The sequence below is a fragment of the Capsaspora owczarzaki genome, assembly GCF_000151315.2.
Source record: "Capsaspora owczarzaki ATCC 30864 unplaced genomic scaffold supercont2.23, whole genome shotgun sequence".
Classification (NCBI taxonomy): Eukaryota; class Filasterea; order Ministeriida; family Capsasporidae; genus Capsaspora; species Capsaspora owczarzaki.
The window spans coordinates 1-12,493 of record NW_011887314.1 but is presented as its reverse complement, the minus strand read 5'-3'; the positions used below and the strand labels follow the sequence as shown (position 1 = coordinate 12,493).

At 55.2% G+C, this 12,493-nt stretch overlaps 3 protein-coding genes across 3 annotated transcripts; 1 reads left to right on the top strand and 2 right to left on the bottom strand.

Moving 5' to 3' along the window:
• Positions 1 to 22: 22 nt before the first annotated feature.
• Positions 23 to 2,497, bottom strand: CAOG_08286 (hypothetical protein; the record flags this gene model as incomplete). The annotated part of the gene is made up of 8 exons (XM_004341956.1): positions 23 to 672; positions 797 to 1,345; positions 1,422 to 1,573; positions 1,649 to 1,720; positions 1,809 to 1,880; positions 1,946 to 2,017; positions 2,117 to 2,188; positions 2,310 to 2,497. Coding segments are annotated over 8 exons (1,827 nt in total), but the record flags the coding sequence as incomplete, so codon positions are not given.
• A 983-nt stretch (positions 2,498 to 3,480) lies between these two features.
• CAOG_08285 (hypothetical protein) lies at positions 3,481 to 8,647 on the top strand (the record flags this gene model as incomplete). The annotated part of the gene is made up of 4 exons (XM_004341955.1): positions 3,481 to 3,780; positions 3,819 to 6,921; positions 7,011 to 7,955; positions 8,457 to 8,647. The coding sequence occupies 4 exons, from the start codon at positions 3,481 to 3,483 to the stop codon at positions 8,645 to 8,647; spliced, it is 4,539 nt and encodes a 1,512-aa protein (XP_004342004.1).
• A 289-nt stretch (positions 8,648 to 8,936) lies between these two features.
• Positions 8,937 to 11,687, bottom strand: CAOG_09204 (hypothetical protein; the record flags this gene model as incomplete). The annotated part of the gene is made up of 2 exons (XM_011272619.1): positions 8,937 to 9,106; positions 9,209 to 11,687. The coding sequence occupies 2 exons, from the start codon at positions 11,685 to 11,687 to the stop codon at positions 8,937 to 8,939; spliced, it is 2,649 nt and encodes an 882-aa protein (XP_011270921.1).
• Between the last annotated feature and the right edge of the window lie 806 nt (positions 11,688 to 12,493).

The following is a 12,493-nucleotide window of genomic DNA, read 5'->3' as shown; positions in this document are numbered from 1 at the left end:
GAACTTCGGCTTCGATAAACTCCAATTCAACGGTAGGCAATGCGGGGTTGACCAACAGCGCAAACCGGAAATCAGCCGTCGTGCTGGCGACGTAAAACCCAGAGACGACTTCAACGGCATGTGGAGCGAAAGGTTGAGCGATAATCCTCCCAGGGCCTGCCAAAATCGTCGTGGTAACAGACGGTCGATCCGGGAAGCGTGCGTCGAAAGTGCGAAAGGACGTGATGTTGTTCAGATTGGCGCTCGAGTTGGCAGCAATAACGTCGTCGACTTGAAGGTACGTGTCACGGCGAAGTGCGTTGATTGGTCGGTACTGCTTGTCGAATCGATCAGCCCCGCTCAAAATGCACAGCGGTGGGATGCTCCGATCCGTGTTTGCAGCGTAAGGATCGTTGGTCAAGAAGGAGGAGCAGGTTGGCGAGTTGAAGCACGATTCCTGGCACGACGCGCGGTTGGAGCCCGTGGTGACATTCAGCAGTGTAACTCGACCGCCCGTAGCAAGAGCGCAAAGCTGAAAACGATCCATAACGGCGTTCGTGTCGAGGGGGACAAGGTGCTTTGCCAGCGGCCGCCGAAGCATGAGTTCAGGCATCTCGTTGATCGCCAGTGTGCAGCCACAAACAAGCTCAGCATCATTGGCGATTGGAGAAACGGCAATGTTGGTTTCTTGCGCTGATTGGCCAACAAGAATAGCGTTGCAAAGAGAAACGTAAAGGAAACGCGTCAGCAATTCAAACTCGGCAAGAAACGACCAACAACAGAACAAACAAAGAACAAAACAAAACAAATCACTCACGACTAATGAGCCGAATCACACCGACAGAGTCGCTGGTATCTTGAACGAGCAGAGACCAAGAGTCGAAAAGAGCGAAAAAGATCAGGGGCAACAACTCGCGACCTTGAAGATTGAATTTGACAGGGAATGCAAGAGTTTGACCTGCAGCAAGGGAAACTTGTCCGATGTCGTCGATTTTATTGTCAAGCGACGATGCAAGTCTAGTTATCTCTTGTTGAACTTGAGCTTGCAATAGGTAGGGTGCAGGCTCTTGATATAGGTTCAGCTGCAGACCGTACCCGTGCCACATTCCCAACTTGACGTTGTCCAACGAGGTATTCCCATAATTGTGGAGGGTAATGACTCCTTGAATGTCAGTGTTCCAAAAAGCTGTGGCGGGGAAGCTGGTAGCAATGATTTGAAGAGGTGCCGGTGGGCGACAAACACCGTCCACCATGACAGAACCAACATAGCACGATGTGCAATTGGTCGAGTTGCATGAGAGGCAGTACGTGGCGCAGCATGCATCTGGGCCCGCTCCGTAGCAAGTGTCACACCTCGTGCTACACTCTAAGAGGCAAAAATTGTGACAAACAGTTAACATTGACAAACAGTCCTAAACACAGCAACGTCATGCATGCCTTACTATACAAGCTGCCTGCTTCGGATCTGTAGGTGCCGGGAGGGGCAGTTGCGTTTTCAAAGAACAAGTTCCCTTGCAAATTCACTTGCGCAAGTACGGACAAATCCCGGAACAACCCAGGAGGCAAGTTGGAAAGGAGATTGTTGGACAAGTCCCTGTTGACAAGACGAGAGAGTCAGCATTGTTAGCCGTCACGAAATGTTGGTAACTCAGCGAGACAGCTAGCATACAAAATCTGCAGAGAATTGAGGCCAGCCAACATTCCGCGCGGAACCCGCGTGAGACCGGTAGAAGACAAATCGCTGAATGGCAGGAGCAAAGTGAGCGGCTCTCAGTGGTGCAGGCCTCATCGTCAAAACATCGTCAAGACGAGCAATGATGTGATCGTACAGAAATGTCAGCGCTGAAAGGCCTGTAAACGCAGTCGCGGACAGGTCGGAAATGCCGTTGCCGTGCAGGTCCCTGTAAAGTTGTAAAGTGGGCGACAGATTGATCCACAGTTTGGCAAGGAGGCAACGATCGCTTACAAGATTTTCAAGGCGTCAAGGCCGGAGAACGCATGGGCGGGGATGACTGAAATCTGGTTGAGTTGTAAGCCGCTAAAACCAAACAAACCAAAAAAAAAAAAAAAAAAAAAACAGTGAACAAAACAAAATCAGATCGCGAACAAACATGTCAAATCAAAATCTCGGGCTTACAGCACGGTCATTGAAGAAAGACCAACGAATGCATAGGGTAGAAGAAACCCAATAGCCGTGTTCACGACGACCCTGTCAGTCAGGAATGATCGAGTTGAGCTGGAATCGACAACGTTTTTCCTGTTTTTTTTTTTTTTTTGGTTTTTTTTTTTGGTTTTTTTTTTGTTTGTTTGTTTTTTTTTGGTACGATTACATTTCTTCCGCCGAGGGTGGAATCCAGGTGGGGACGTTCTCGAGACTTGGACTACAATTCGTGATTCTGGTGACGGGCAATCCCTCGCATGCGCAAAAGTCGCATGCGTCGTGTTGCCCAGAGGAAACACGGGCGACGACCAGCAGGCTCAACAGCCACCAAACGGGTGACCGCGTGGCTCGCCTCATGTTTGTGGTTGAATGAAAAAGCACACCTTTAAAAAAAAATGCAAAAAATGCAAAAAAAAAAAAACAAGATCAAACAAACGATCAAAGCCATGAGGCAATCCGCTCTGCATCAGCACGCGCCAGTCACAGGATTTCACGTACAGACAAGGCAACAGAGTGTGGCTCGAAAAGAATACCCAAAAGCGACCAGAGATCCAAGCGAGGACAAGAAAAAAAAAAAGAAGAAAAGTAAAGGACTGAGCTGAATTTCAAATGTGGAACGGTTTTTTCAAAACGATAAGATAATGACGAGCGTTGTCGCTCCACGAGCAGCAGCACACAAGGCACTTGTATGCGTGTGTGGTCATCTCAAGGCGGAACCGAGCGCGAGAGGCGAGCGATTGAGAGTCAGAAGAAGCGGCAGAGGAACACAAACCAAAAAATAAAATAAAAAATTAAAAAAATAAACCAACAAAAAATGACATTTGGTGCACTCTTTCCACGAGTGTGCTTGCAAGCACTCATCTTCTTCGAGGTGGAATCAGAAAAAGAAGGCGAAAGGAGATGAAAGAAGATGAAAGAAGACGGAAGAAGACGAAAGCAGACAAAAGACGACGAAAGAAAGAATGGCGAAAAGCAAAAAGCAAAAAAACCCACAAAAAAAACCCACCCCAAACACTCGGAAAAAAAAAACCAATCGTGATAAGACCACAAAACACTTGCACTCTTCCCACTCATGCGTGTGCACGCATGCACTCATCTTCCTCTGAATCCTAATCAGTACAAGAACACGAAGACGAAAGAGCGGAAACGAAACAGGCCAAACAACGCTCAACGCTTGGCGTTTTTTTTTTTTTTTTTTTTTGCTTTTTTTGTTTTTTTGCTTTTTTTTTTGTTTTTTTTTTTGTCCTTGTGTCAATAAACCAGCAAATTCCTTCTGTTGCACTCTTTCCATTGCCATGCGTTTGTTTACTCGCACTCATCATCATCATCATCTGCCTCGAATGCCGAGACACGACCGACTGCCGCTGCAGCTGTTTGGCTTGCTGCTAATCTGCGCTGCCATGTTTGTGGCGAGCATTGCTGAAGCCAGCAGCAGCACCACCATCCCTCGCCTGCATTGCCGCAACCACAAAAACGAGGACGTTGACTTTTGGCTCTACTTTCGCTCCAGTGCCGTCGAGCCGTACTACTTTTTCGACTCGATCAACATCCACACCAACACGGTGCGCCTCGTGCCACCGCAGGCAGTGTTTGCGCACGACCTCGGCGCCGATACTGCGCTTGCGCCAACGCTGCGCAACGTGATGGACGCTCGCGCCAACGCTTCCCGACGCACCAGCACGTCGTTTGGACCAACGAGCATGACCTGTACGGTTTCACCACGTTCGATCCGACGGAGAACGTGTTTGTGCCGCACGCGCCGCCGCTTGACCCGATCGGCCTCAATCTCGCACGCACCTCAAATCAGCCCTTCCTGTCGGCCCTGCTCGCGGTCGAGCACAGTGAGGACAGTGCCGCGGACACGAACGGCTTTGTCATTACGACGACCATCCCGCGGCTGCTGCCGGTCGACATGCGCACGAGCACGCTGGCGCCCGAGATCCCGTCTCGCCTCTGGTTTGACCCGGAGGACACGTCCCTGAGCGCCATCCTCTGCATCTCACTCAACACGAGCACGGGCATTGACGCGATCGTTCAAATGGCGCTCACGACCAACCCGTTCGTGCCAGCGCTCGAGCTGCTGCACGGTGCGCCGCCATCCCTTCATGCCTTTGCGCAGCGCATGTTTGCCACCGCTGGCCCTGCGCCACCGATCGCACCCGGCGGTATTTTTCTGGCCGCCGCGGCCGATGCGTGTGCGCGCTGCCTCCGCGCCCCTAGAACCATTGCCGGTGCTGGTGCAGATTGCTTGCTCACTATGGAAGTTGCCGGCTCACACGTACCACCACGCAGCCCCTCCCCTGTGGCGCTTGGGAGTGGCGTGTGGCGGGCGCTGGCGAAGAATCGGGGCTTTCCCACCGAACTGCAGTTTGCGCCGGCACATGTAGGTGCGTCGGCGGCAGGAGTGGTGGCGTTGGAGGCGATGCTGCGGCGCAACGTGTGGCACAGTCCGGGCCCTGTTACGGCGCTCGTCGGTGCTGGCTGGGCGGCCAAACTCGTCTGCGTCGGCGACTTGTTCTTCACAAACGACACAATGCTGAGCGGCAGCGCCCTTTGTGCGTCGCTCCCCGAGGCGTTTGTCGTTGCCGTGGACGAGGGTCGCTTCACCGAAATGGTGCCGAGCATCGTGGCGTCTGAGAACGAGTCGCTTCGTCGGCGAATTGGCGAGGGCAATGGTGAACTTCCACCCATCGCGCCGGCCATCTCCGATGCAATGCAAGACCTTGACACCGAACGCCTGCAGCGCAAAATGGCCGAGCCACGCAAGAAGCTCAACAAGCGTGAGGCTGAAGACGAGCCGCACGAGAATGCTCGCGACCTTGCGAACGAGCTGCGTCAGGGGCTGAAGCTGCTTGCCGACTCGCAAACGCATCTCTCCACGTTTGGCACGGCGAATTCGCGCTTGTTGCAGTGTCAGTCCAACTCGCTGGCAGAACCCGACGGGTCGCGTTTCGTGTTCATCCGCTGGACGGCCACAACCCATCTCGAGGCGTCCTGCCTGGCAGTCACCATCCAGGTACTTGTTGGTTCGCCTAACGAAGACCCCAACAGCATGGATATGGCCGGCGATGCGAGCACGGCTGACGACAAAGAGGCTGACGACAAAGAGGCTGACGACACCGAGGCTGACGACACCGAGGCTGACGACAAGGTCAAAGGCAAGCTGGCCGCGCGCAGTCGCCGGCCACTGCCCGCTGGCTCAGACACAAACGTCGTCGTTGGGAGGCTGTTCTGCCGCGTCGAGCCGAGCGGATTTTTGAACGTCGCATCGTGCTCGCCGACGCCCGAGTTCCTCAACCGCCCTGAGGAGCACGATCAGTACGAGCCACCAGCAGCTGACGCCCCGATAAAAGCTGTCAAGTCGTGGCGCGCCGGTGGCCTCAGGTCTGTCGTGGTTGTAGTCCAGCTGTCGCGCGCACTGATCGAGCAGCACGAAGGCAACGGCAAGAGCCTGTACCTGCGAGTTGTCGAAGACGTGCACGGCATGCGCGCGTACTGTCGCGATACGTGGCTGAACGTCGTCAGCGACACGAAGCCTCAGTTCACCCGCTGCAACCCGAGCATGTGTTTGTTCTCGCTCGTGAGCACGGAGCGCAAGCGCAGACTGCTGCACATTTCTGGCCGCGAGCTGCAGCGCATGTGGCACAGGTGGCAGTGCACCGACCCGGCAAAAAACTGCCAGGCGCTGATCAGCGGCTTGAGCGATTGGGACGGCTGCGACGACGAGCTTCAGCGCTTACTTTCGCGAGCGGTTGATCCCCCGAACGACCTGGCCAATGAGGCTGTCGAGTCCGTGGCTGGCGGCACCGCTCGACGCGACGCAAATCTGGACGCACGGAGTGACGCAGTCGATGTGTGCTCTGTCGGCGACGCGTTAGTTTGTATCGACCCGAAACGCAACGCGACGAGCTTGAGGAGTCGGCGCACTATCGACAAAAATTCTCTTTTTCTCAGTGCGTACTACGTTTGTCGTGATTTCATCCACGGGCAGAATGACGCCGAGCAAGAACTCTGCTTGATTGTTCAGTCAGTCGGTCCCCCGGATATTCTAGAGTTGGTCGAGACAAACCCATGCACCGAGGAGGATGACCAAAGTTATATTTGTGGCTCCGTGACCTTTTGGGACCAGACCGAGTTGAAGACTTTCGTCGAATCTTGGTATCAGATGTTGAAAGCTGGTTGCGCTGCTCGATTTCCGCCGCCTGCACAACCTGCGCCGCCTGCCCCGTTATCGCGAAACCAGGAGGGAATGCTCAGGCAGCACTTCAGCGAGCAGATGATGCTGATGCAAGCAGAAACCGAAAATCCAAAGGAAGCCCTTTTGCAGTCTGCGACGCCGCCGGCAGCCGCCTGGTTCTACAGGCACATCGAAAAGCAGATAGCATTTTATTCCATGCCACAAGCCAGCGGCTCACAGGCCAGCGGCTCACAGACCGGTGTCTCTCCGACTTTCGACCCGTCCCGACTCGTGCCGATTTGTGTGACGCTTCTCAACAGCACTGCACTCCCCGCCGCTCAGCAAAAAATTCAGTCGGATTCGAAGGCAGACCAAGACCGAACGGCGTACGTGTTCAAGGACACAACGAGCACAGCACACACTCTGAGTCTGCCCGAAGCTCAACCGGCTTACCTGACCCTCTATGACAAGGCCATGAAGATGCCCGTCTTCTCCGCCTACCGCATTCCGCTCGAGAAACCTGGCAAATCGCAAAGCTTTAAATCATTGGAGAACGGCCATCGGCATGCTCGTCCAGACCCGACCAATTTTCTTCATTCCGGTGGTGAGTACGCTCTGGAACGATGTTCGTTTGATTGACTTCTCCATCTCCCTCTAAATTCATTTCGCGTTGTTTCTCTACTCATCAATCAGAATTGATCCTCCTGCCCGACGGCTCGCCACTGGCTGCTGGCCTCGTCGACATTCATTCAGAAAAACTACTAAAGCAGGACGTCGGAACCGCCAAGAATCGGGACTTTAAAAACAGCGAATTTGACCGTGGGCACCTCAACCCGAACTCGATCAACAGCTATGTCTCAGCTAAACCGGGCGTAGACGAGGATTTTGCCAATGCCTACGCGACCTTCGCGCTCGTCAACGTGGCGCCGCAATACGAGCGATTCAATCGAGTCTATTGGTCGCGCGCAGAGTGCGCGCTCCGGGCAGCGCTGTACCTCGCGGCCCGGCCAGTACAGACGGCTGCCGCAGCTACCCCACAGCCGGCAGCGCCCCCATCGCCCAGACAGCCCGCTAACGAGGCGTTTGTCATGACGGGCGTGGCACTCACGAAAGCCCCAGATGTTTTACCGAAAAACAAAGAGGTCGCTATCCCTGGCTGGTTTTGGACGGCCGTTTGCGTCCCAAACGTGGGCACCTTTGCCTTTTGGGGCGAAAACCAATCACTGGAACCAAAGAAGCGCACCGACAAATATTCGGCCGTCATCAAGGTTGGCAGTGTTGACGAGTTGCTGCAAACGCTGCAGGGCCCCCCACAAGCTACCCCACAAGCTCAACAAGCTACCCCACAAGCTCAACAAGCTTCCGACCTTTTCCGCAACTGCGGTTCCACAAACCCGGGCGATGCGGAGGAGCTTCAGACAGTGTTCGAGAACGCTCTTGACGACACATCAATCTGCTTTAGGAGAGAGGAGCGAGACATGCTGTTCGAGCTCGAACTGGCCAGTGAGCAACTTTGGAATTTACCAGACCAGCTCGACTCCAAGCCCCCGTCAGACCGGGAGCTTCGGTCTAAAGCCGACAAAGCCGACGAAGAGTCACCGGCCTCACAGCCTGGATGTGCCGGCAGCTCTATCGACAGTAAGGGTCAAGTCAACGAGCGAAAAAACGGCGAGAAATTGGCTTTGTTTTCCATCGGCCCTGGCTGCAAATGCAAGTGGGGCGACGTTCTCCAATACCAACGACAAGGATTCAGCGCCTTCTGTCGCTTCCCACTCCGATGCGAGGATCATGTTGAGGTGTCTGCATCGCAACCTGCGAGAGTGGCACAAAAGCGGAAAACCGATCCAGACCCACACAACCCGAAAAGAACGAGAACACACGGCGACGAAAACGACGGCAACGGAGGCGCGGGCGACTCAATCTTGAGTGCCGCGGTCAAGGAGCAAAAAAGAAAAAGGAAAGAGGGACCAAGAAACGGCAATCACCAGGACTTTGTTGGCGATCTCAAGGATCGAAAAGGTCCGCAGAAGTGCGAGTGCGACTGCAGGGGTTTGGACAAAGCGGTGTGCGATGCCGAAGACGAACCACAGCTCTGGACCGCATTCACGAGTCATCTCAAGGCTGGTTTAACGAATCTAGGCCCGACCGCAGACACCACCGCAAGAAACCATCTGGAGCATCTCCAAAAGATTTCCCAATCCGACAAGCGCAAGTTGTTTGTCGCAACGGAATGCGTTCAAAGCTGCCAATGGGAAGATGACGAGTGCAAACAAAGGAAGCCAAACGATGATGCCAACTCTGCCAGCACTGCACCCATGGACACCACATAACAGTATATCTCTCTCTCTCTCTCTCTCTCTCTCTCTCTCTCTCTCTCTCTCTCTCTCTCTCTCTCTCTCTCTCTCTCTCTCTCTCTCTCTCTCTCTCTTTCTCTCTCTCTCTCTCTCTCTCTGTCTGTCTGTCTCTCATGTATTTGTATGGTGCGTTTTTTAATTTTGTTTTTCAATTTCACATTTGCTGAGATGTTGCTGCGTTGTCGTTTCTTGAAAACAAATGTGCTAACACAATGATTTTCCAAGCAAAACGCTCATACAAATACAAGAACCCAAAAGGCGCACCTCATACATCCACGCGTGCCTCAGCGAGTAGTTCCGACGACGGCGGAATCGGCTCGTACAAATCGCCGAACGTATGCTGAGCGTCATCATACAGAAACCGGCGCAACGGCTGCGGCGCTCGAAAGAGCGCCCGACGAGCACTATTCAACAGCGACATCTTGGGGGGAGTGACTGCCAAAAAAAAAACAGCAAAGCAGCCCTCGTTTGTCAGCAAGCAAACAGCCTCCACCACAGCCATATCAACCAGCGGCATGCTCACTCATCAGCACTCACGCATGGCAATCCAGACTTGCGCCCAAGGCTCCATCAGCATTTCCGTCACTGGACGTTCGGGCACGCCGCACTTCATGTCACGACGGCGCTGGCGCGCGACCGCAGCGCGAAACCGAGCAAGTAATTCTTCTCGGCTATAGTTGACTGGAATGCCAAGTAGCCGCAAAAGGAGAACACAACTGGCCGAACGTAACTCGCAAGCTGTTTCGAGCAAACACAACTCGCTCACAAGCGCAGCCGCATCGTGCTCCAGTCGCGACAGGGCGTAAATAAGCAGCTCAACGTTTTGGCAGACAAACTGATCGGGGCGCTCAAGCCGAACAGACGCACAAAGCAACAGAAGCCAGGGTGCGCCATTGCCGTGGTCAATGAGCATGCGAATGGCCGCAGGGTCCTCGCTGCGGGCAACGAAACCCGCAGCAAACTGCGCACTTCGGTAGATGCTGTTCTCGGCATCCGAGAGTCCAGCAAGGTCGTTCGATTCGCGGTTGGCGAACAAGTCAAACTCGGTTCCGTCGGCAGCGAGAAGGGCGCTGGGCAGTGGCAGCCCGGACTCGACGACCGCGAGTATGAAACGGGTTGTCTCACCCGGCGAGATTGGCCTGGATGCCTCGGGCAGCCTCCGGGGAATTAACTCGACCCACAGATGCATATCGAGCTCGGATACGGGGATGGATTGCAGCAGCAGTCGGAAGACCTCCAGATCGCGTGCGAGGAGAGCGTGTTGCAGTGCAGCTCGTGCTCCTCTCCGCACCCCGTATGACAGCAGCAGCGGGACGATGCGCGTGCTCTTGGCTGCCAGGCGAGGCAGCAGATCGACGAGATGTGGTCTTGTACTTTGTCCAGAAGTCGGATTATAGTACCGAGCCGGCACCTGAGCGTCGATGGGCGCGCCGAGCTCAAGCAACGCCTGAAGGAAGTCAGCGCGTGGGATGTCGTGCTCAAGGGTGTACACGGTGAGCTCCCGGGCCGTGACGACGCCGCCAGCCGCGACAAGGAAGCGGAGCATGTCGCAGTCGAGGTTGCGAACGACCCCATCAAGAAGAAAACGGGTCGGTGTCGCCCCAAGTTCCACCATCAGCCGGGCCATGTCGACGAGGCCATACCGCACTGCGGCCCAAAGGCCGAGCTCGACGGGCATGCCGCACTCCGTCACCAGGATGCGGATCACATCAGCATGGCGCCGCAGCACCGCGAGATGCAGGAGCGTGACATGGCTTTGGCAGCGCGAAATGCAACTCGTGAGTAGCTCGCCGGTCAGCACAGAGGCGAGCGTGCGGTCAGCGTCAGTCTTGCTCCTGGGCAGATAATACCACCACCTCCTTGAGCGCTCATCGAGTGGCGTGTCATCAAAACACACTCGCTGGACGATAATGCTCAACACTTCCGCAGCCGGGATGTCGCTCTTTGACTGAAAGGGGAGGTTCGGCAGCGCCTGGCGCAGCGGAGCGCCGCTGTCAACAAATGTCGACAGCTCGCCGAGCTTCTGTCTCAGGCTGGGGATGTCACCGTGCCAGACAGCCAGGAAGAGGTGCCGGACGAGAAGGGGGCAGGTCAGCTGGTATGTCTGCCACTCGTCCCAGTCGAATCGCGGGTAGAGGCGCAAATGCGGCAGAGCGTACGCATCATGCGCTTCGTTTGTGCCGTCGATCATGCCTTCGTCCAAGGGCAGACCGAGCTGGTTGAGGCCTTCGACAATCTCAGCGAGCATCTGCTTCGGGGCGACATCGCGCCCCAAGAGCATCATTTGAGTAGGAACATCCGCAGTCTGGATGAGGTAGCGATCGAATGGTAAGCGGCCGGCGTGCCAGTAGTAGGCGAGCACGCGCAAGGCCATCAATGCCAGGTCAGCGTACGAGCGTTCGATGCCGTCGTCCCAATTACCATGATTCTTGCTCAGGAGAAACTCTCCGGGTCTCTTGACACGAATGAGCGTGCGGCTGTGTGGATACCACGATGTGGGCGATGCTGCGAGCAGCTCGGTCGTCGGAGTGGCGAGGCTCGCGGCCACAACTGCCGGCGATGGCGTGTCGAGTTGAGGGAGCGGCTGCGTCCCTTGAGCCTGTGTCCCTTGAGCCTGTGTCTCTTGAGCCGTGGTTGTGGTCGAGGAAGAGGCAGATGCGGCAGATGCAGCGTCCATGTCTGCAAGGATGGCCTCGCCCGTCGCGACCCAGGCGGCGTAGCTGGTCTTGTGCGGGCTGTCTGCCATGACGCGGAACAGCAGCTGCAGGTGCGCTGGCTGGTTCTCGAGCAGCATTGTTTGGATGGAAGCGAGGCACTTGCGGCCGCGTTCGCACTTGGCCAGCGTCGCAAAGTCAGCGACAAACGAGCTTGACGGCACGGCGGCCTCGTCCGACGACGTGAGCGTGACAGTCGCGCATCCGGGCGTGGGGTGGTCCTCGACAATGTGTGCCGTGAGCTGCGGCAGCCGTGCGACGGGGTACGGCCGCCAGAGCGATTGGCGACGATCCTCCACCATATCACAGGTGGCAGGAAATCAACAAACAAACACTGATTTGGGCCTAACTTTGTCGGTACATGTCGTACAAAAACATGTATCAATCTATGGTCGTGCGTTGTGGTCAGAGAGGCGACGGGGAGAGGCCTGAGAGAGGCAAAGGAGCAGTAAAATTCTCACTCTGACCCCCCTGATCGACTTTCCTTCCGACTCCTTCTGGACAGGTTCATTACAATGATATGAATACATCAGAGATTCAACCATAGGCACTGAGGGATTCGTGGACGGGTGAACCTCGCCCGATACCCTCGACAGTCGACTCCAGGTCGAAACTTTGTCCATCAATCTCGACGAGCTCGTTCACCATCTTGTTCGCATGATTGATTTTGTAGCCGTGTCCTCTGCGGTTCAGGTTTTTGGTACAAACACAGCTGGCCAAGTGGCATTCAAAACAAGCGCAATCAACACACACTATTGTGGTGCATCAGTGGAGGCGTGTTGTTCCGGGCTTTTATTTCCATGCACATCTTGCGACATCGACGACAACCAAGTCGCCAAAACAACCCAACCTGTGTCAAAATCAATGCGGCATCGACCGGGCGGCGCTAGGACAGCGACGTGCGCCTTTCGGTTTAAGGGTGGCGAGAAGGAGCCAGACCGACACGAGGAGGAGTGGTAGACTTGTCGTACACTGAGAAGTAGGCGCGGAGGAAGGGATCTGTCTTGGAGGGGGGGAGGAAATGAAGAAAAGAATGAGACACAAAATCAAACCAAACTAGCCATGCTCGCGCGCTGTCATAGCGTGTGATTGCGTACCGCCAAGAATG